Source organism: Gopherus evgoodei, chromosome 4 (genome assembly GCF_007399415.2).
Source record: "Gopherus evgoodei ecotype Sinaloan lineage chromosome 4, rGopEvg1_v1.p, whole genome shotgun sequence".
NCBI lineage: Eukaryota > Metazoa > Chordata > Testudines > Testudinidae > Gopherus > Gopherus evgoodei.
In genome coordinates, this window is record NC_044325.1 from 132,427,994 (window position 1) to 132,450,015 (window position 22,022).

Below are 22,022 nucleotides of genomic sequence, written 5' to 3' on the forward strand. Positions count from 1 at the left end.
AGGAATCACTGGGGGACAGTCTCCATCCAGGGCTGGTCACCGTGGTCCCTTCTGGCCTGAAGCTGTCAGAACTGGTTTCCTGCCCCGTGGGACCTGCCCTCCCCAATCTCTGGGTTAACTCCTGAGCAAAAGGGAGGGGTAACACTTGGAGTTGGATATCCGGCCCCCTTTAATGAGGAGACATCTGAATTACATCCCAGATGCCCCATCCACAAACATGGGCTAGTTCACCTCACTCCCCACAGGTAGGTCAGGTGGGGAAACCAAGGCACAAAGCGATTGAGGCCATTAGTGTTTGTATTTCACCCAGGGGTACATCTACACTGAAGCCAACTTTCCCTCCATGACAGTAAGTCTCAGAGCCTGGGACAATGGGCTCAGGCTTGTGGGGTCATGCTCTGGGATTAAGAACAGCAGTGTGGACGTTCCCACTCGGGCTGGAGCCCTCCCCTCTTGCTGGGTCTCAGAGCTAGGGCTCCTGCCCAAGTGGAAACAGCTGCCGCGCTATTAGCCTGATAGCATGAGCCTGAGCCAGTTGACTCTGGTTCTGAGATTCGTGGCATGTGGTGTTTTCATTGTGATGCAGATGTATCCCTGGAGACCCCAGCCAAGAGCGGAGCCCTGCTGGCCTGGACGCTGGTTGCACAGGTCCTGCCTGGATGAGCTAACAGCTCGCCTCGACAGTTTGGGAGGGGACCCCCCGCAGTTTGGGAGGGGACGTTCCGGGGGTGCTGAGCCCCTGCAATACCCATTGATTGCAGCTTGAGCAGAGGGCATTCGGCACTTCCTGACTATCAGGCCTCAAATGTCTTCAGCTGGGGCTCCCCAGAACAAAGGCTCTGGCAGTCAGCCGAGAGTGGCTGGCCTGAGGTCATGCAATGAGGCAGAAGTGGAGCCCAGGCGTCCTGGCTGAGTCCACTAGACTCCAACTCCTGCTTCTGCGGCACAAGGGAGACCCTGGCACCACCTGTGTATCAGACTCAGAGAATCATAGAATATCAGGGTTGGAAGAGACCTTAGGAGGTCATCTAGTCCAACTCCCTGCTCAAAGCAGGACCAACTCCAACTAAATCATCCCAGCCAGGGCTTTGTCAAGCCAGGCCTTAAAAACCTCTAAGGAAGGAGAATCCACCACCTCCCCAGGTAACCCATTCTAGTGCTTCACCACCCTCCTAGTGAAATAGTGTTTCCTAATATCCAACCTAGACCTCCCCCACTGCAACTTGAGACCACTGTAGAGTACACCAGGCTGCAGCCTCTCGGCCGGCTCCTCCAGGGCCTCTCACTGCACTTTGCCCCTCACTAGCTCAGTCTCGCACATCCATTCAGAGCCCCAGGAAATCGTGAGACCTCCTGGTCAACCTCCTGTGGGCGCTGGGCAGGACAACTGGCCGTCACAGCAGGAGGAGAACACTGGGCAGAGGCTGATCCCTCGCTGTGTCACACCTCCACGCAACATCCACCGACCCTCTGCAGGCGGTGGGTGCTGTCTGGGGTTCTCTGCTCGGGCAACCCACCCACAGCCCTGAGCTTCAACATTTCAGCAACACTCCCAGAGCTGGGTTTGCCTTTGTTGTTTCCCGAATGCAGCTGTGGCCTGAGCATATTGGTGCTTCCCCTTGGCAGAGGGGGGTCGGCCTGCCCGTCCCAGAACCTGCAACAGGTGTACCCCGAGTCCTTATCCCTTGTTCTGCTGGGACGTCCCGGCCCCAGGGAACGCACAAGAGCAGACAGCAAGACCTTCGCCCCGGAGGGCATGTTTAAAGCAAGCTAAGCTAGGACACCCCAAAGGAATCCCCTATTCCTCAGCCCTGCGGCCACAGATCCCAGCCTCCCCCAGCCCAGCCCCAGCTCAAGGGGAGGGGAATAAGGGCTGAGGCTAACCGCTTATTTTCTTGGCACCAGGCAATGCTCCAGCCCCAAATAAGCTGCAGCGTTTAGGCTTTTTACAGCAGGGAGAGGGCCCCAGATCAGCCAGCTGGGAGCGTCATAGTCCTGGCCGGCTCTTGCTGCACAGAGATCCCGTGTTTGCTGGCAACCCAGCGTGCCTCCCCCTGCCCCCCTCGTTAAACATACAGCACAAGCAGATTCAGGGGCCCCCATTGTTTAATGAAGCCTATTTTGCTCAGGTCCCCAGGAATCCCATTCACTCTGTTCCACCTTCATGTTACTCTTTCCTCCCGGCTGCAATGGCCCCAGCCTCCCCAGGTCCCCTTGCCTGGGCACGAGTCAGCTCACGGACTCCCGGACTTTAAGACCAGAAGGGGCCATCATCATTCAGCTAGTCTGACCTCCTGCACATCACAGCCACAGAAGCTCACCCACCCACTCCTGTAACAGACCCCTAGGCTCTGGCTGAGTTACCGACATCCTCAAATCAGGGTTTAACGACTCCAAGTTACAGAGAATCCACCACTGACACTAATTTAAACCTGCAAGTGGATGCATGCCCCATGCTGCAGAAGGAGGCGAACTCCCCCCCAGGGTCTCTGCCAATCTGACCTGGGGGGAAATTCCCCAAATATAGTGACCAGTTAGACCCTGAACATGTGGGCAAGACTCAGCAGCCAGACACCTGGGAAAGAATCTGCAGTGTTGTCCTAGCTGTGTTGGTCCCAGGTTGGTCCACAGACAAGATGTGGGAGGGAATATCTTTAATTGGACCAACTTCTGTTGGTGAGAGAGAAGCTTTTGAGCTACACCAAGACCCGTAGAAGAGCTCTATGTAGCTCAAACATTCCTCTCTCTCACCCACTGGAGTTGGGACAACTAAAGATATTCCCTCCCCTCTCTCTAAGAAAGAGGCTCACAGTGTCAGCTGGTGTAACGAAGTGGGACTGTTCTTAATATTTCCTCTGAATACTGTGTGGGTGCCTCAGTTTCCCCTATGCATTTCTTAAGTCTATAGGGAGTGAGATTGTTGCAGAGCAAAGGGCCAGTGTGCATAAATGGCCGACACTCTATCTCCTGCCAGGGCCACCCAGAGGATTCAGGGGACCTGGGGCAAAGCAATTTCAGGGGCCCCTTCCATAAAAAAAATTGCAATACTATATTCTCGTGGGGACCCCTGCGGGGCCCAGGGCAAATTGCCCCACTTGCTCCCCCCCACGGGCAGCTCTGGGAAAAATAAACCTTCCGCATCTCAGCACAAACCTAGTTTTGAGAAAACTTCTTTACAAGGTATCACTGGTTCCCAGCATCAGCTAGTGCTAAAAGGCACTAAAGCTCATTAAAAGGGTTGGACAAATATTTTCCATCAAAACTTTTTTTGGTTCGAAAACTAGGAGTTTTTAAAAAGGAGAAAAAAATCACAGACAATGTCTGCTTTCCTTCAAAATTTGTTGTGTCTTTTTTTTAAATGAAAAGCTGAAATTAGTCTGCCAAAACCTGAATATGGTTTGGGGTTTCAGAAGTGTGTGGCCAAATATTTGCAGCTTGCTGTGTTTGATTGTTTAAAGAAACAATAAAAAAAATCTGCTTAAAAATAATCCAAAACTTTTGAACCACCTCAGCTTGTGACCAAATGCCTGAGCCCATCCAGTCAGAGATTTTTCCAGGTTTCTGATACTCTGCTGGCTTCCTTGACTCATTTCTGTCTCCATAACTTTGGGTTATTTAGGTTAGAACCTAAGAATGGCCACACTGGGTCAGACCAAAGCTCCATCCAGCCCAGTGTCCTGTCTACCGACAGTGGCCAATGATGTCAAGTGCCCCAGAGGGAGTGAACCTAACAGGTAATGGTCAAGTGATCTCTCTCCTGCCATCCACCTCCACTCTCTGACAAACAGAGGCTAGGGACACCATTCCTTACCCATCCTGGCTAATAGCCATTAATGGACTTAACCTCCACAAGATTATCTGTTTCCTAGAGACTGGCTCCATGGGGTCCTTCACAAACTAGAGACGGTTACTGTGGGTTTGTCTTTAGTATAGACTATGTACATACTCCACGAACTGAGCATTTGAGCTTGGTCCAGAATCTGGGATGAGCCTATGTTGTGAAAACTGAAATGCTCAAAATAGCACATGCATGTGAATGGACACAGGGTGCTAAAATTAAACTAACCCAGGGGTTCTCAAACTGGGGATCAGGACCCCTCAGGGAATCACGAGGTTATTACTGGGGGTCGCGAGCTGTCAGCCTCCACCTCAAACCTCGCTTTGCCTCCAGCATTTATAATAGTGTTAAATATATTAAAAAGTGTTTTCAATTTGTAAGGTGGGGGGTCACACTCAGAGGTTTGCTATGTGAAAGGGGTCACCAGGATGAAAGTTTGAGAACCACTGAATTAACCCCTCTGGAGCCTCAGGGAATGTAGGGGAGGGAAATCTCCCTTCATAGGGTCGAGAAGGATATTGCTCTTCTCATGTGATCCCTCCCCAGTGCTAACTTTAATGAAGCTACCCTCCCCCTGACTAGAATCTCTCTGTGGCACTGAAATTAAATATAGACTATAACTTGGCATTTGAGAAGTGAAAGGGATGGTAGCCCTAATGGAAAAACTAACAGCTTGACTCTTCTGCAAGCCTCAAACTGCTGAATGAGCTTTAGGGTAGGGAAGGCTGTGCCTCCCAAACAGCCTGGCCCTGCCCCCTATCCAACCCCCACCCACTTCCTGCCCCCCTCAGAATCCCCAACCCATCCTGCTCCTTGTCCCCTCACCATCCCCCAGAGACACCACCACCCCGGGACCCCACCCCTTCTCCCTGTCCCGACTACCCCAACCCCTATCCACTTCCCCCACCCATTGAGTCCTGACAGACCCCCGGAATGCCCACGATCCAACCCCCCAATTCCCTGTCTCCTGACCGCCCCCCAACCTCTGCCCCCTCCCTGTCCCCTGACTGCCCAACCCCTATCCACCCCCCCACTGAGCCCTTACAGACCCTAGAACACCCACAATCCAACCCCCCCATTCCCCTGTCCTCTGACCGCCCCCCCAAACCTCTGCCCCCTCCCTGTGCCCTGACTGTCCTACGAGACTCCCTGCCCCTTATCCACCCCCCCCCGAGCCCCTGGCTCCCCCGTCCACCCGGAGCCTCAGCACCGCCGCATCCAGGGCCGTCCTGAATAGCGGTGCAGCGTGGCTCCCGCGGGCCTGAGCTCCACCCAGCTCAGAGCTGCGTGGTGAGGGGGCGGTGCTGTGAGCTCCTCCCCCCTCAGAGCCCCGGGGTAAAGGGGGCGGTGCTGTGAGCTTCCGCCACTCAGCCTGGAGCTCACAGCCCCGCCCCCTTACCACCATGGCTCTCAGCGGGGAAGAGTTCAGGCCCCGCCGGAGTCCAGGCTGCAGCTGTTCAGGGCGGCACTGGATGCGCTGGGGCTCCGGGAGAGAGGCGAGATGGGGTCGGGCTGGGGCAGGAGCCTAAGTGTTCTCTTGGGGGCTCCTGCAGAGCCCAGGGCCTGGGGCAAATTGCCCCACTTGCCCCTCCCCTCTGGGCGGCCCCATCTCCTGCAATTAATGCTGGGGCCCTTCCCCCCCTTGAAGGGCACAGCTAAAGGTGTTGGAGAGCAAAGGAATCAGGTGACACCTGGCCTGGGAAGGAACAAAGACGAGGAGAAGGGGCTGGAGGGAGTTTCAGTTTGGTGCTGGCTGGGGATGAAGAGTGAAGTGCAGTCATGGTTGTCTGGCTCACTGCCCCCCAAAATGGACCCGGCTGAGGGGTCTGGTTCTCTGTACCTACAAGCTCTGTTTAGACCATGTTCCTGTCATCTAATAAACCTCTGTTTTACTGGCTGGCTGAGAGTCACGTCTGACTGCAAAGCGAAGTGGGGGTGTGTGTGTGCAGGACCCTCTGGCTTCCCCAGGACCCCACCTGGGCGGACTCGCTGTGGGAAGTGCATGGGGGGTATATGCTGAATGCTCCCAGGTCAGACCCAGGAAGGCAGAAGCCATGTGAGCTTCTGCCCTGAAGACAGTCTGGTCACAGAGAGGAGACTTCACCAGAGTCCTGACTGGCTTTGAAGGGAGCAGTTCCAGAGCATCGCCAGGGACTCCGTGACAGCTGGGACAAGCACTCACCGATTTAAAGCAGCAGCTGAGCCCCTAAGAAGAGTTGCCAGTGGGGGACTCTGCCCTACTTGTCAAAACATGGGCTTAGCTTCCCTGTTCTGTGTCCCCAGGCCATCTTGTGTGAAGACAGGAGCCAGCGCCCCCAGCTAATCCTTCCTAGGCTGGAAGGCCTCTCTCCAGGAGGTCATAATTATCTCATAGACTCATAGACTCATAGACTAATAGGTCAGAAGGGACCAATCTGATCATCTAGTCTGACCTCCTGCACAAGGCAGGCCACAGAACCCCACCCATCCAATTTTATAACAACCCCTATCCCAGGATCGAGTTATTGAAATCTTCAAAACTGGTTTGAAGACCTCAAGCTGCAGAGAAACCACCAGCAAGCGACCCGTGCCCCACGCTGCAGGGGAAGGCGAAAAAACCTCCAGGGCCCCTGCCAATCCGCCCTGGAGGAAAATTCCTTCCCGACCCCAAATATGGCGATCAGCTAAACCCTGAGCATGTGGGCAAGACTCACCAGCCAGCGCCAAGAAGGAATTCTCTGCAGTAACTCAGTTCCCATGTCATCCAACATCTCCCCGCAGATCATTTGAGCAGACCTATCTGGTGGTAATCCAAGATCAATTGCCCAAATTAACAATCCTATCATAACATCCCCTCCATATACTTATCAAGCTTTGTCTTAAAGCCAGGAAAGTCTTTTGCCCCGACTACTTCCCTCGGAAGGCTGTTCCAGAACTTCACTCCCCTAATGGTTAGAAACCTTCGTCTAATTTCAAGTCTAAACTTCCTAATGTCCAGTTTATACCCATTCGTCCTCGTGCCTACATTAGTACTAAACTTAAATAATTCCTCTCCCTCCCTAACATTAACCCCCCTGATATATTTATATAGAGCAAGCATATCCCCCCCCAGCAGCCTTCTTTGGCCAGGCTAAACAAGCCAAGCTCTTTGAGTCTCCTTTCATAAGGCAGTTTTTCCATTCCTCGGATCATCCTTGTAGCCCGGTCTCTGAACCTGTTCCAGTTTGAATTCATCCTTCTTGTACATGGGACACCAGAACTGCACACAGTATTCCAGATGGGTCTCACCAACGCCTTGTATAACGGTACTAACACCTCCTTATCCTTGCAGGAAATACCCCGCCTGATGCATCCCAAATCCGCATTCCGCTTTTTTAACAGCCGTATCACATTGGCGACTCATAGTCATCCTGCTATCAACCAGCACCCCAAGGTCCTTCTCCTCCTCCGTCGCTTCCAACTGATGCGCCCCCAACGTATATCCAAAATTCTTATATTAGTTCCTAAATGCATAACCTTGCACTTTTCCACTAGTGTATTTCATCCTGTTCCTATTACTCCAGTTAACAAGGTGGTTCAGATCTTCCTGAATAGTATCCCTGTCCTTCTCCGTGTTAGCAATACCCCCCAGCTTCGTGTCATCCGCAAACTTTATTAGCACATTCCCGCTCTTTGTGCCAAGGTCAGTAATAAAAAGGTTAAATAAGATCGGTCCCAAAACCGATCCTTGAGGACTCCACTAGTGACCTCCTTCCAGCCTGACAATTCACCTTTCAATACGACCCTCTGGAGTCTCCCCTTTAACCAGTTCCTTATCCAACTAACAACTTTCGTATTCATTCCCATCTTTTGCAATTTGACTAACAGTTCCCCGTGCGGAACCGTGTCAAACGCCTTACTGAAATCTAGGTAAATTATATCTACCGCATTTCCTTTATCTAAGTAATCCGTCACCTTCTCAAAGAAGGAGATCAGATTGGTTTGGCACGATCTACCTTTAGTAAATCCGTGTTGCAATTCGTCCCAATTACCATTGACCTCTATGTCCTTGACTACTTTCTCCCTTAAAATTTTTTCCAAGACCTTGCATACTACAGACGTCAAGCTAACAGGCCTATAATTACCCGGATCACTTTTATTCCCTTTCTTAAAAATAGGAACTACATTAGCAATCCTCCAATCATACGGCACAACCCCCGAGTTTACCGACTGCTTAAAAATTTTCGCTAACGGGCTCGCAATTTCACGCGCCAGTTCCTTTAATATCCTCGGATGGAGATTGTCCGGGCCCTCCGACTTCGTCCCATCGAGCTGTTCAAGTACGGCCTCTACCTCAGTTGCGGTAATATCCACTTCCATATCCGCATTCCCGTTTATCATCCCTCCATCATCCCAAGGTTCACTAGTCTTATTAAAAACTGAAGCAAAGTACTTGTTTAGATGTTGGGCCATGCCTAGGTTATCCTTGATCTCCATTCCATCCTCAGTGTATAGCGGCCCCACTTCTTCTTTCTTTGTTTTCTTCTTATTTATGTGGCTGTAGAACCTTTTACTATTGGTTTTGATTCCCTTTGCAAGGTCCAGTTCAATGCGGCTTTTAGCCTTCCTCACTTTATCCCTACACGTTCTGTGTAGGGATAGTGGCCTTGATCCAAATGGCTCATCCCAAAACTAAGGAGTGAAAAACCTGCTGGAGCCTCATCCCCATGCAAGCTTTTCTCAGTAGCCTGCAGCCAGGACCAGAGGCAGATTAAGATTTTGTGGGGCCCTTGGTCAGAGCAAGTGGGGGCCCCTTCCCCACCTCTTCCACCTGTAGTCCTGTCCCTGCTGCACTCATGGTGCTCCTGCCAGGGAACGCTGGGTGGGCAGAGCAGGTCCGGAGGTGCCCATTTTTCCAGGGCCCCCCAATTGCCAAGGCCCATGGGCATGGGACCAATTGGCTCAGTAGCTAATCCGCCACTGCCCAGGACTTCAGAGCTACAGAGAGGAAGGATAAGCATAATGATACACTGGATTATTATAGATCTCATTCCTATCGACAGTAGCAGTGAGGCTCAGGCACAGAACTGGGGACCAGAAGGCATAGAGTCTGTCCCCAACTCTGACACTGACTCCCCTGTGTGACCTGAGGCAAGTCACTTCCTTTTGCTGTGCCTCAGTTTCCCCCCACCTCAGCCACACACCCTTAAGATCTCTGGCTGGATCATCATTAATGAAGTTTCACAACACCTCCGCAAGGCAGATGGGCACCACTATCCCCACATTACAGAGAGGGAAACTGAGGCACAGAGCAGGGCGAGTGATTTGCCCATGGGCACATAGTGTGCCAGAGCTGGTAACAGACTCCAGGAGGCCTGGCCCACGGTCTCCTGTTCCAACCGCTAGACAATGCTCAGTTCCTACAGCATGTGTCTGATTAAACACTTCACAGACGGGGGCCAGCCACTTCTTAAATCCCCAGGGATGCCCCCTGACTTCTGGGGGAAGAGCCTTGAGTTCCGTCTGAGCACAGCTCCCCGGCTCTCCACCCCCAGAGAGACACTGACCGCCTGGCTCCTTTTCCCTCCAACCCCCCGAGGAACACCCTGCTGTCACTTGTCACTCGCCAGGCCTTGGCCACAGATGGTTCCTGCGACAGCCACTTCCCATTTATTAAGTTAACAAATAAACACCATGGCTGAGAGCAGACGGGCTCTATTGATTCACTGCGTCCCACGGGACCCATCATTTCTCTGCATTTTAATCTAGATTAGCCAGCGAGAAACCAGGGACTGGGCTAGCGATGGGCTTGCACAGCTTCAAACCAGAGCGTGCAGCCCGGGGGGCCAGAGGGGAGAAGCACTGTCCAGCAGGGGGTGCTGTGCAGCCACCCACACACTCACCATGACAGAAGTGCCATCCTGGCAGCACTGGCTGGTCTCTGCCCCTCCTGGGAAATGCTGTCTTGGCTGGGGTGGGGTGTCTCTGGCCTTGTCTCAGATCACACCATTCTGGCAGGACAGCACTGACCCCTGGAAGTCACGGTGGGCCAGACTCTCCCAAGAGCCCAGTCCCCAGCAGCGGGCTCTTGGGCAAGTTTGCACAGTGAGGGAGAGGACAAATTCAGCAGATCAGCCGTTCGCTACAAATCCCGACCCCGCACATCTGCTCCCTCCACGACTTTCAAGCCTATCGGTTCCTTTCCTGGTACGAATGAATTTGGCTCCAGTCATTGCCCTAGAAGGAACGGGGCTAGATTATCAGCTAATTACAGAGAAGGCCACATCCTCATCTGGCCCAGCTCATTGACGGCAATGGCGCGGATGCTGATTTATACCCTGTGCTCCTGACCCGTCTAGTCTGACCTATGTTTAACCCAGGCTGAAGAAATTTAAGCCCATGTTCCTGCCTCAAGCCCCTGCCTTTTGGTTTTGGAAGGAGCCATCCAGATGCAGCAGAATCCACCCCACTCAGAAAGTTGTTCTGATTGTTAATTTCCACCCCCGCACACAACACTAAGAACAGGTGCGTATCTGAGCTAGATTTGACCCGGAGCACTTATTGCTGCTTTGAAACAGGATGAGGCAGCCTCACTTTTGAACCCAGCCAGGGAAATTTACCACAAAAGGCACCAAATCTCCTTTTTATTGGGCTGATTAGAACAAAACACACGTGCAATTTACTCAGCGGCCAGAAATGCCACCGGTCCTGGGTGAAGACAATGTGACAGGGAGATCGACCCAGGGCTTAGGTGGTGAGCTGGCCTCTTAGGGCACCGTACTTCTTTCTGTCCTGTGTTGGCACAACCCTGGGCATCATACGGGCACTCCTAGGCACTAGGGTAATAGCAATAATAAATCATCACGGGGCAAGTTGCCCCTCCCAGCTCAGGGTCCAAGAGAAGGGCAGGCTCAGGTCGTGCCTCCTGGGACAGGAAGGGATGCTGTGTCAGAGGAAGGGTGGGCTCGTGGTTAAGGCTCTGGCCGGGACTCAGATGTGGAGTCAGTTTCCCACGGTGGCCACAGACTCCCCCTGTGACCTTCGGCCAGTCCACCCCAGCATTGGTTGCAAAGGCTCATGTGAACAATGAGAGGCAAGACTTCCAGCACATCACAGAGAGCGACAGAAATAGTTGAAAATCTCCCACCCTTCCCTCGCTGGGCCTCATCCCCCATCTGTAGCAGGTGCCTTGTCTAGATGGCAAGGCCGGCTCTGGCTATGTACATTCAGCCCATGGTTGGAAAGTGGTCCGCTCATTCGGCAGGCCTGACTGGAGACACTAGGGGCTGGTGTTCAGAGGGACGGGATACCCACGGCCTCCCGCTGCATTGGCTGGAGCTGCAGGTGCTCAGCACTGCTGGAAAGCAGGCCCCCAAGAGTCTCCACTGGCCCCCCTCTGATCGAAGACCAGAGCACCTGAAGGACAGAGCGGAGGTAGCACGATGCGCGGTGCCAGGGACTTAATGACCCCTCTGGTGCAAACGTTACAGCTCTTGGGAGGGCAGGGGGCACACCCTGTCCATGCAGCACCAGACACCCCTGTAGGAAATGTACCCAGAGTTCAGGCCTTCGCCGCTCCTCCCCAAACAGCCCGGCGAGTCCTTCTCTGGCTCCCATCTGCCTGGCCCAGGGCAGAGAGCAACCAGTCAGGGCTGTGCATGGGAGGAGATGGCGCTGTGTTTCCACGGTAACCCTCTCAAAGCCCACAAACGGGCAGCACCTCCCGACTGGCACCGTTGGTGAGGGGGATCCCCGGCAGTGTCTCACAGGTGGGGACTGGAGATGGCCTTTGGGAGCCAGGCGTGCTGGGCCCAGGGGAGCTATGCTGGGACATGGCCAAGGTGTGTCAGCGGGTGGAACCGGCCTCCACTCCCTCCGGGCTTTCCCTTCCCCTCAGCAGCTCGGCCGCAGTCTCTTCCATCACCACCATCTCCAGCTGGCAGGTGGCAGCCATCTCAGCTCTCATGGCTGTCACAAAGGATGGGTCGCAGGCCAGAGTGCTGAGGCCACCGGAGAGCAGAGCCTGCAGCAGAAGAAAGGGAGAAACCACCCCTGGGTGCAGTGCAGCTGCGCTTCCCAATTTAGCACAAACCCGTGGAGCTGGGAACGTTCACACTCAGAAGCGAACCGGGCCTAGAGCAAAGTGTGAGCAGGCGTTCGGCAAATTCCCTGTATGCAGCTCCACTGGTGCGCCTCAGTCCCGATCCGCAGCCCCTGCTCTCCCAACCCTGGGCTCCCCCTAGCTCCGCTGGTGTCCCTCAATCCCGACCCACAGCCCCTGCTGTCCCAGCCCTGGGCTCTCCCCAGCTCCACTGGTGCCCCTCAATCCTGACCCGCAGCCCCTGCTGTCCCAGCCCTGGGCTCCCCCCAGCTTCACCGGTGCCCCTCCATCCTGATCCACAGCCCCTGCTATCTCAGCCCTGGGCTCCCCTCAGCTTGGCCGGTGCCCCTCACTCCCGACCCACAGCCCCTGCTGTCCCAGCCCTGGGCTCCCCCCAGCTCCAGTGGTGCTTCTCACTCCTGACCCACAGCCCCTGCTATCCCAGTCCTGGGCTCCCCCCAGCTCCGCCGGTGCCCCTCAATCCCGACCCACAGCCCCTGCTATCTCAGCCCTGGGCTCCCCACAGCTCCGCCGATGCCCCTCAATCCCGACCCACAGCCCCTGCTATCTCAGCCCTGGGCTCCCCACAGCTCCGCCGATGCCCCTCAATCCCAACCCACAGTCCCTGTTATCTCAGCCCTGGGCTCCCCCCAGCTCTGCCGGTGCTCGTCACCCCCGACCTGCAGCCCCTGCTATCCCAGTCCTGGGCTCCCCTCACACATACAGCTCTGCTGATGCCCCTCAATCCCAACCCACAACTCCCTTCCTGCGTCTATCCCACAGCTGGCTTTCTGCCTGCCTTACCACTGTGCCAGCATCACTACTGATCTCTGCTTTCACCCCATTCTGGTCCCTCCAGGTCCCCCCGTTGCCCTACTTTACCACCCCATGAATGACCTTTGATCCCTCTAACCAGGTGTGAGCTCTGCTCCCATCCCATCCGTAGGCTCAGGGCTGGCAACTCCCCCCATCCCATCCTGCCTCTGCCCTCTGGCCTCCCACTCCAGGAGCTATGGCCTCTCGCCTCCTTTCATCGCTCCCCCAGGAACAGTCTCTTCAGCCCCACCCCAGCCAGTCCCCCTGCAGAGTGCTGCCCCACTGCTACCTCCTGGATGAGTAAGGTGGTGGCTGGGGTAGAGGCAGCAGCGTCTCCCTCCCCGTTCATGTCACTGCCACCATCCAGCTGGCACTCGGAGCTCAGCTCCTCTCCCCACTCCTGAGCAGCAGCCTCCTCTCTGGGCAGCTGGGCAGAGAAGGAACCAAGAATCAAATCCTGAACGTGCTGCAACAGCCTCAATGGGTGGGCAAGGTGGGGGCTAGCCCCTGGAATTGCCCAGGGGCCATCCCCTAGGCTTGCAGAGCAGCTTGGAGCCCTCTCGCCTGCCATGGCATCCGCTAGCTGCCCGGTGGCACCCCTTTGGAGGAAGAGCGCAGCCTCTTGCGGGGCGACAATTCGGCACTTTGACAGCACTACCTGCACCTGCCCTGCTCCCCGCCAGGCTCCAGGAACAGCCGGGTGCCCCGGTTAGTTTAAGGAGATGTGGCAATCGTTGGCGATGGTACAGAACCTGAGGGCCAGTCCAGCAACAGCTGCCTGGCTGGGCACTAGAGCAGGGACCAAGTTCTGAGTTCCAGGATACTGCCCAGTCGCTTGAACTCGGCTCCTGTAGAGTCAATGGCCAACTCCCCCAGGCTAGCAACAGCCCCCTGTCCATAGCCCCAGGGGCCTTATCCTTTCCTCTGGAGCGCAGGGCGGAAGAGGACAGGGGAATGGATAGAGGAGCCTTATCTCTTTACATAGCAGAGCCGTGATGAACTAGGAATGTTCTTAATGTTTTCTCTGAATACTGTGTTGGTGCCTCAGTGTCCCCATGGCAGTTCTTAAGTATCTGACAGAGCAAAAAGCCAGTGCACCTAAATGCCTGGCACTCTGTCTCCTAGCAACTGATGGCCTGGGCCCCTCCTCTGCAAAGGTGCCAACTGAAGGTGTTGGAGACAAAGAGATCAGGTGACCTTGTGGCCAGGGAAAGGAGCTGAGCAGAGAGGAGGGGCTGGAGGGGGTTGTTAGTCTGGAGTTGACTGGGGACGAGGAGTGAAGTGCAGACGTGGGGTCTGGCTCACTGCCCCCCAGAATGGACCCGGCCGAGGGGTCCGGTTTGCTGTATCTACAAGCTCTGTCTTAGACCCTCTTCCTGTCATCGAATAAACCTCTGTTTTACTGGCTGGCTGAGAGTCACGTCTGACTGCAAAGTGGGGGTGCAGGACCCTGTGGCTTCCCCAGGACCCCGCCTGGGTGGGCTCGCTGTGGGAAGCGCATGGAGGAGCAGAGAATGCTGAAGCTCCAAGGAGAGACCCAGGAGGTGAAGACGTGTGAGCTTCTTGCCCTGAAACAAGTCTGCTCCAAGGGAGAGGAGGCTCCCCAAAGTCCTGCCTGCTTGGTGGGGAGCAGTTCCAGAGCATCGCTCGGTGACTCCATGACACCTGGATATAACAAGGCATGACCCCTGCCCCCCAGTCCTCCATTCCTTGGTACGCCCATCCCCACTTCTGGCCACCGGTGGCCCTGGCAGAGGCTCCAGCCCTGTGGGCCATTCCAGTTGCCATTGGGAAGAGGGAAGGGGTGTCGGAGATGGGTGGTCTTTGCGCCCGAGCCATTCGGGGGCTTGTGGCTGGACACTGGGATGACCCCAGCTTCCTCCAGCCCTGTGGCCGCATCTCTGCTGCAGATAGGCCAGGAGCGCAGGCTCCGTCCTGCTTCCCAGGGGCCAACCAGGCTGGGGTGAACACAGAGCACAAGGCAGATGCCAAGCTGGGATCTCCTGCTAGCTGGCCCCAGGGGACCCGGTGCTTCCAGTTGTCTTGGCCAGCCCAAGTGGGAGGGGGACTAGCCCCCCCCAGATGAGCCACATGATATCCTAGCACCATTTACCTGCAGCCCCCACCCTGGGCATCCACCGACACTGGCTGCCCGTTTCCTGTCCAGCCGCCGCTGCCGCTTCTCCAGGCAGAAGGAGCGGTTGTGGCCTGAGGGGAAGGGAAGTGGGGGTGTCATGTTCGGAGTCCATGGGAAAGACACTGCTGTGGCCCTGAGGCATGGGGGGGGTGCAGCTGGGAAGGGGTTGACTAGTGCGGGGTCTGGGGAAGCAGAGCCCTGGTGCACTTGGAGGTCCTGTGCACGTGCCCCAGCCAGCCCTGGGCCAGCCCCCTCCCCTGGCGACCTCCGGAGAGGGGCAGAGGGAACTGGATGTGCCCCTAGCTCACAGGGAAGAGCTGAGCATGTGGCTTCCCTCAGCCTTACACCCAGCCTGCCCCTGCTCCCAGCAAGGCCTGCATATGGGGATGGGAAAATGGAGATCCTGGTTGACCCCTCCTGGAAACCACCATGACCTCCTGTCTCTGCTGGCTGAGGGGGGACTCGGCCTGCAGCACCCCAGGAAATTCAGCCTCCTGCTTCACCTCCCCTTGAGGGCCACAGCGCCCTGGGGAAAGGATCCTCCCACCCCCAGAACTGACACCCCTAGGGAAGGAGGTTATCTGTATTCGTTGCTGCAGGAAATTCCAGTGTTGGCTTCTCTTTCTATTGCTTTGCTCATCCTTAGGGCCATGAAGAAACAGCTCCTGCTCCCTGATAAAAGGGGGCTCCCCGGCAGCCTTGGTGAAAAATGGAGTCTCACCCCCACATAAAATGGGGCCACTCTCTTCCACGCTTTATGGGTTCCCCCCAATAAAAGGAGGGCCTCCCTCCCAACCCTCTGACAAAAGAGGGTACATCTGCCAGGCCACTTGGTGAAATATGGGGTCCCACCCTATGCTCATTTGGCAAGCCAGGAGTTTCCCCAGGCCATGACACTGCTCCATGAGGACTCCCCTCCCATTAAGGCCAGGAAATGCCTCATGTGACAATGCTGAAGGTACTGACCCAGGGCAGAGTACGGCCGTGGCTGGCAGGATGCTGGCAACATCCTCTCCCCCTGCAGCTCGTCCTCGTACTGCACCCTGTAAGGGACAGGAAAGAGTGTCAGGCTGGCTCAGGGACCACCCTCCAGCCACCCCTCCAAGGGATTCCTATCATGAGCGTCAGTCACCATTCCAGACCCTCACTGCCTCCTTCCCTCTGTCCACCACAGCTTCCCCCTCTACCCTCTCTCCTCTTCTTCGGCACCTCTGGGCTCCTCCCCTCCCTCCTCTAGCCTCTCTCCCCTTCTTCAGCACCTCTGGGCTCATTCCCTCCCTCCTCTACCTTCCATCCTCTTCTTCAGCACCTCTGGGCTCCTCTCCTCCCTCCTCTCCCCTCCCTTCTCTTCTTCAGCACCTCTGGGCTCCTCCCCTCCCTCCTGTACTCTCCCTCCTCTTCTTCAACACCTCTGGGCTCATCCCCTCCCTCCGCTACCCTCTCTCCCCTATTTCAGCACCTCTGGGCTCATCCCCTCCCTCCGCTACCCTCCCTCCTTTTCTTCAGCACCTCTGGGCTCCTCCCCTCCCTCCTCTACCCTCCCTCCGCTTCTTCAGCACTTCTGGGCTGCTCCGTTCCCTCCTCTACCCTCCCTCCCCTTCTTCAGCCCCTCTGGGCTGCTCCCCTCCCTCCTCTACCCTCCCTCCACTACTTCAGCACCTCTGGGCTCCTCCCCTCCCTCCTCTCCCCTCCCTTCTCTTCTTCAGCACCTCTGGGCTCCTCCCCTCCCTCCTCTCCCTTCCCTTCTCTTCTTCAGCACCTCTGGGCTCATCCCTTCCCTTCTCTACCCTCCCTCCCCTATTTCAGCACCTCTGGGCTCATCCCCTCCCTCCGCTACCCTCCCTCCTCTTCTTCAACACCTCTGGGCTCCTCCCCTCCCTCCTCTACCCTCCCTCCTCTTCTTCAGCACCTCTGGGCTCCTCCCCTCCCTCCTCTCCCCTCCCTCCTCTTCTTCAGCACATCTGGGCTCCTCCCCTCCCTTCTCTACCCTCCCTTCTCTTCTTCAGCACCTCTGGGATCATCCCCTCCCTCCTCTACCCTCCCTCCTCTTCTTCAGCACCTCTGGGCTCCTCCCCTCCCTCCTCTACCCTCCCTCCTCTTCTTCAGCACCTCTGGGCTTATCTCCCTCCTCTACCCTCCCTCCTCTTCTTCAGCACCTCTGGGCTCCTCCCCTCCCTCCTCTACACTCCCTCCTCTTCTTCAGCACCTCTGGGCTCCTCCCCTCCCTCTTATACCCTCCCTCGTCTTCTTCAGCACCTCTGGGCTCATCCCCTCCCTCCTCTACACTCCCTCCTCTTCTTCAGCACCTCTGGGATCATCTCCTCCCCCCCATAATCACCCCCACCCAATCATATTAATAAAAACAGCACAAACACCACTTATATTAGAAAGAGAACCAATGCCTGGACAGACAGACACTCTAGGTACTCGATGGATGGATGGATGGATGGATGGATGCGTAAGATGGACAGATGGATGGATACATGATAGAAGGGTCTGTCTCGGGATAGATAGCTAGATAGCTAGATGAGGTGAATTGGGACAGACAGACAGGAGGAAAGCATCACTAAGTGTGAAGAAGGAGAGTGTGACTTACTCTGGTTCTTTTGGCACCTTAGAGACTAACAAATTTATTTGGGCATAAGCTTTCATGGGCTAGAACCCACTTCATCAGATGCATGGAGTAAAAAAAAGTAGGCAGGTATAAATATACAGCACGTGAAAAGATGGGAGTTGCCTTACCAAGTGAGGGGTCAGTGCTAACGAGGTCAATTCAGTTAGGGTGGATGTGGCCCATTCCCAACTACTGAAGAGGTGCCTATCAACAGGGGTGAACACAGACTAACACAGCTACCCCTCTGAAACCTGGGTTATTTGAGATGTTCTGGCTCGACAGGTGCTCCACCACTGGATGTGCATGCGGAGACTGCAGTTGTGCTGGCAGGCCTGCACAGAGTCACACCTTGTACTCTGAAGGAGGGAAATGGGGCGACGTATCCGCAGCAGAGGGGAAGGAGGCCGGGAAGGTGGAGCACCATAGGAATGAAGCATCTCAAAGAACTCAAGTTATGTAAGGTAAGTCACCGTCCCTTCTTCATCGAGCATATATCCCTGTGGCACCTCACCAAAGGGCACTCCAGAGCAGTAACTCTGAGAGGAGGGGTATGCCACAGAGGTGAGTCAAGGACTGTTTGGAGAATGATATCACCAAAGGCAGTGTCCTCTCTGGAAGCAGGTGACATGGGACATGCTTGGCACAGGGCTGGCAGAAGACCAAGTCGCAGTTCTGCAGATTTCTGCTATGGGAACATATTGGATGTGGACTGAGCTCCAGTAGAATGTGCTGTCACCGTGGGGGGATGGGGACGCACCCCCATTCTGTCATAACAGGTTAAAATACAACCTGCAACACAGAGACAACCCCTGTATGGACTAGGAACAGGCTGGCCCTTCATTCATTTTGCTAGCAAGACAAGTAGCCTGGGAGAGGCCCTCAAGGACCTAGTCCTGTCCACAGAGAAGGCAAGGGCCTGTCGAACATCCAGCAAATGAAGGCTTGAGACCTCTCTGGAGGCCTCAGGATGTGGGTAGAACACTGGTAGGCGAATCTCCTGGTTAAAGTGATCTTCCAAGGAGACCTTAGGAAGAAAATAGGGCTGGGGACACAGTAGAACCTTGTCCTTATGAAAGGGTGGGATACGGTGTGTCAGCCAGGAATGCCCCCCGCTCTCCAATTCATCTTGTTGAAGTAATGGTGCCTAGGAATGAAATTTTGAAGGTGATATGGAGGAGAGAGCAAGTGGCCGTTGGTTCAAAGGAGACTTTCACTGGAGCATTAAGAAGTAGGTTGAGGTCCCAGCGGGTCCCAAACAGGAGGAAACCAGCTGTATAGAGCCTGGAGGAATCTGGCTGTGACAAAACTGAGAAGCCCTGGATGGATGACTGGAAACTGTGAAAGCAGCCACCAACAATCTAACAAAGCTCACGGAGAGACCCTGTATCTTTAATTCCTGCTGACGGTCAAGTAATTTGGAAAGGGGAACTTCTAGGGCTTGGGAAGAAGAAGAGAGCATCAAGAGCAAAAGTGTTTCCATTCCATTCCAAGTCTTGCCGGTTCTGGGCTATCTGCCAAACGAACTGACTGAACTGCAGCCAAATGAGTTAACTCCGTGATCGAGGGAGCCATTCGGGAGCCATGCTCTGGGGTCCAGAGAGGACGCTTCTGTCATAAGGATCTTTGATGGTGAGCGATGCAAGAATGGGGTTCCCACAGACCCTCTGTGATGCAGTAAGGAGTGGGGTGGATTGACCTGGGAATGTCATTTAGTTTTACTGAGACTGTCTGCATGGGAGATGGGCGAGCAGGGGATGACTTTAGGTGAGGGACGAGCCTGTAACCTGAGCCAGGAAGGGGGGTGAGGTGAGTCAACACCTTTGCCCAGGAAACTGGACAAAGGAAGAGGGGGAGAGAAGGAGCGGGAGAGAGCCTGCTGGAGGGGTTTTTGGTTTCAGTTTTGGGCTGGCTGGGAAGAGGCAGGGAACCCCAAGTCTGGGGTCTAAGATCATTGCCCCCCAGAGGGACCTGGCTGAGGGGTCCTGGTTGTATCTACAAGCTCTGCTTGGAACTGTGTTCCTGTCGTCTAATAAACCTTCTGTTTTACTGGCTGGCTTAGAGTCACAGTTAATCGCAGGAAGTGGGGGGTGCGGGGCCCTGACTCCCGCACACTCCGTGACACCCTCTGTGGGTCTTTCTGTCATGTAAGGGGATCCAACACCTTCTGAGGCACTGTGACCCCTTTGGACAGTGGTGTCTGTCTGGGATATTTACTGTTCTAAACCATATCCTGGAGATATCTGAGATGGAGTCTCACATAGGAAGTCATGAACATGCAGGAGGATGTGTCCCAAGAGTGGAAGACGAGCCCTCATGGTTGTTTATGGGCTGAACTGTAGCACCAAGATTAGGCCAGGTAGGGTGGAAGATGTCTCCCAGAATAGATAGGCTTTTGCTGTTGTGGGCTCTCGGGTGGCTCCTTTGCAGTTTATCCTTTACATTGGAGTTAGTATCGGCGGTAGCCGTGTTAGTCTGTATCCGCAAAACAACAAGGAGTCTGTTGGCACCTTAAAGACTAACAGATTTATTTGGGCAGAAGCTTTCGTGAGTAAAAAACCTCACTTCTTCAGATGCATGGCAGTTAGTATTGATTTGTTGTGATTCATGTAAAGTCCTAGTTAACGCCTTGGCCACGGCTGGTTGGACCTCTTGGAGTGATAAACCCCTGATCAACTAGGTGTCCAAATATGGGAATACCAAGACTCCTCATTGACAGAGACCAGTTGCTACTGCCAAGAGGAACTTTGTAAACACCCTCAGCGCTGTGGAGAGTCCGGAGGGGACAACTTGATGTTGATCGTGGTCTGTTCCGATTACAAAGCAAAGCAAACACTTGTGTGATGGGCGTCCTGTAAGTTGTGGGTGATGAGCCCATGTCCTGGATCCAACAATAGGAGAATGGGAGCGAGTGTCACCATGCTGAACTGTTGTGCTAGAACTTAGTTGCTCAAGTTTCTGAGATCAAGAATCGGCCTCCCACCTCCATCTCTCGTGGGAACTAGGAAGTAGTTGGAATAGAATCCTTTCCTAACGAATGCTGTTGGAACCAGCTTGATTGCCCCCCAGAGGAGGAAGGATGGGATCTCCATGACGCTGGACTGAAATTGGTCTCATTGGTCTCATGGCAGATGTTCAATGAAGTGCATAAGTTCTGAGTATGTGGTAAAGTCCCATTTCACCACCTAGGCCCGAAATTGCCACAACGGAGTTGAAGACCAGCTGGTGAGTAGCTCTGTCTGCCCCGTATGTCCAGTCTCTTGGATCCACTGTCTATTGGAGAGGGTCTAGATCAAGTCTGATGGCTCCTTTCATTGGCTGTTAAGGAATTAGTGTGAGGGTGGGAAAAGAAGTGCTCCCTCCCCTTTGGCGGGATGTAGTACTTCTTATCAGATCTCTTTCAGGTGGCTGGAATTGTGTTGGGGATAGCAATGCCTCATTAACAGGCAGAGCAATCTTTCCTTAGGGATTGATATTCACCACAGAACGTTATGATTCCTGGACTTCCTCTAGCGGTATTTGGAGAGAGTCTGCCAGCCTCTTCATGAGCTCCTGGAATGTTTCAGACTCATCAGCAGAGGAGGGCAGGGATGGCGTTACTGCCTCAACCACAGATGAAGAGGACTCAGCTGAAGGAGGTGAGACCTCCTCAGGTGGAGGCTCTGACTCCTGCTGTGTATCGTCCGGTACTGAAGAAGTGCATGGTACCAGGAGATGGACAGCTGCTTGCCATGGATGGAATGGGACCAGTGGGTGCCTGTAATCTCTTCTTGGCATCCTGTGGAACTGGTTGCCAAAATGGCCTCCAGAACTCCCATTGATGAGGGGAAGGAACAGGGAGAGTGTCCTCAATGACAGTTATCGCCTCAGGGTCTGTGAGGCCTGGTGGGTTCTCTATGGTCCTCCTTGGTACAGGGACCCCTGGCAGTTGGATGGTATGGCACCAGGAAGGATTCCTGTACTGAGACCTGAGAGGCTACGTGATGGATCAGGTAATGTGGCGGGTGCTGATTGCTGGAGGCTTGGGTGGGTTTTGGCCTGCAGATGCCTGGGCTGTACCAGTGAGGAGGCTCTGACGGATCCCATAGCAATGGAGTCAGGCTCATCCGAAACGATGAGCTCTTCAGATAACTGAAACCTGGAAGGAGCTGGAGGGCGCTGACAGCCGGAGGTGAAAATGTGGACCTTGAGATGGAGACCGCTGCAGTACTGAGATGGATGCAGGGTCCCGTCTCACTTCAGAGCCGGGGTCAGAAGCCAGTGCCAAAGGATGTGTGGTAGCCTCATGTGGATTATGGTGCCATGGAGGATCAGGTACATGGTACCGACGCCTCGATACTAGACTCAGTCGGAGCCTCTACAGTAACCCTTAATGGACACAAGGACTCCTGAGAGTGGGTCTTATGAGATGACCTACCCCTTTTCTCTCTGTATCTGGATGGAGAGGATTGCTTTCTCCTCTTCAAAGACTTTGTCTACGTGGTCCCAGCTGAGGCTGGGCTGATGCCTGAAGGAGCCGGTGCTAATGCCTGGGGGGAAGTGGACCTCTCCAGAGCTAGAG

At 54.7% G+C, this 22,022-nt stretch overlaps 1 protein-coding gene across 1 annotated transcript in view; it reads right to left on the reverse strand.

Moving 5' to 3' along the window:
- Nucleotides 1-10,424: 10,424 nt before the first annotated feature.
- The window catches only part of CACNA1S (calcium voltage-gated channel subunit alpha1 S), a 109,283-nt gene continuing 97,685 nt past the window's right edge, over nucleotides 10,425-22,022 (reverse strand). The window contains 4 exon segments of the mRNA XM_030561131.1: nucleotides 10,425-11,819; nucleotides 13,003-13,140; nucleotides 14,827-14,921; nucleotides 15,817-15,893. Coding sequence (XP_030416991.1) covers nucleotides 11,643-11,819; nucleotides 13,003-13,140; nucleotides 14,827-14,921; nucleotides 15,817-15,893 — 487 coding nt within the window. The 3' untranslated portion in view covers nucleotides 10,425-11,642.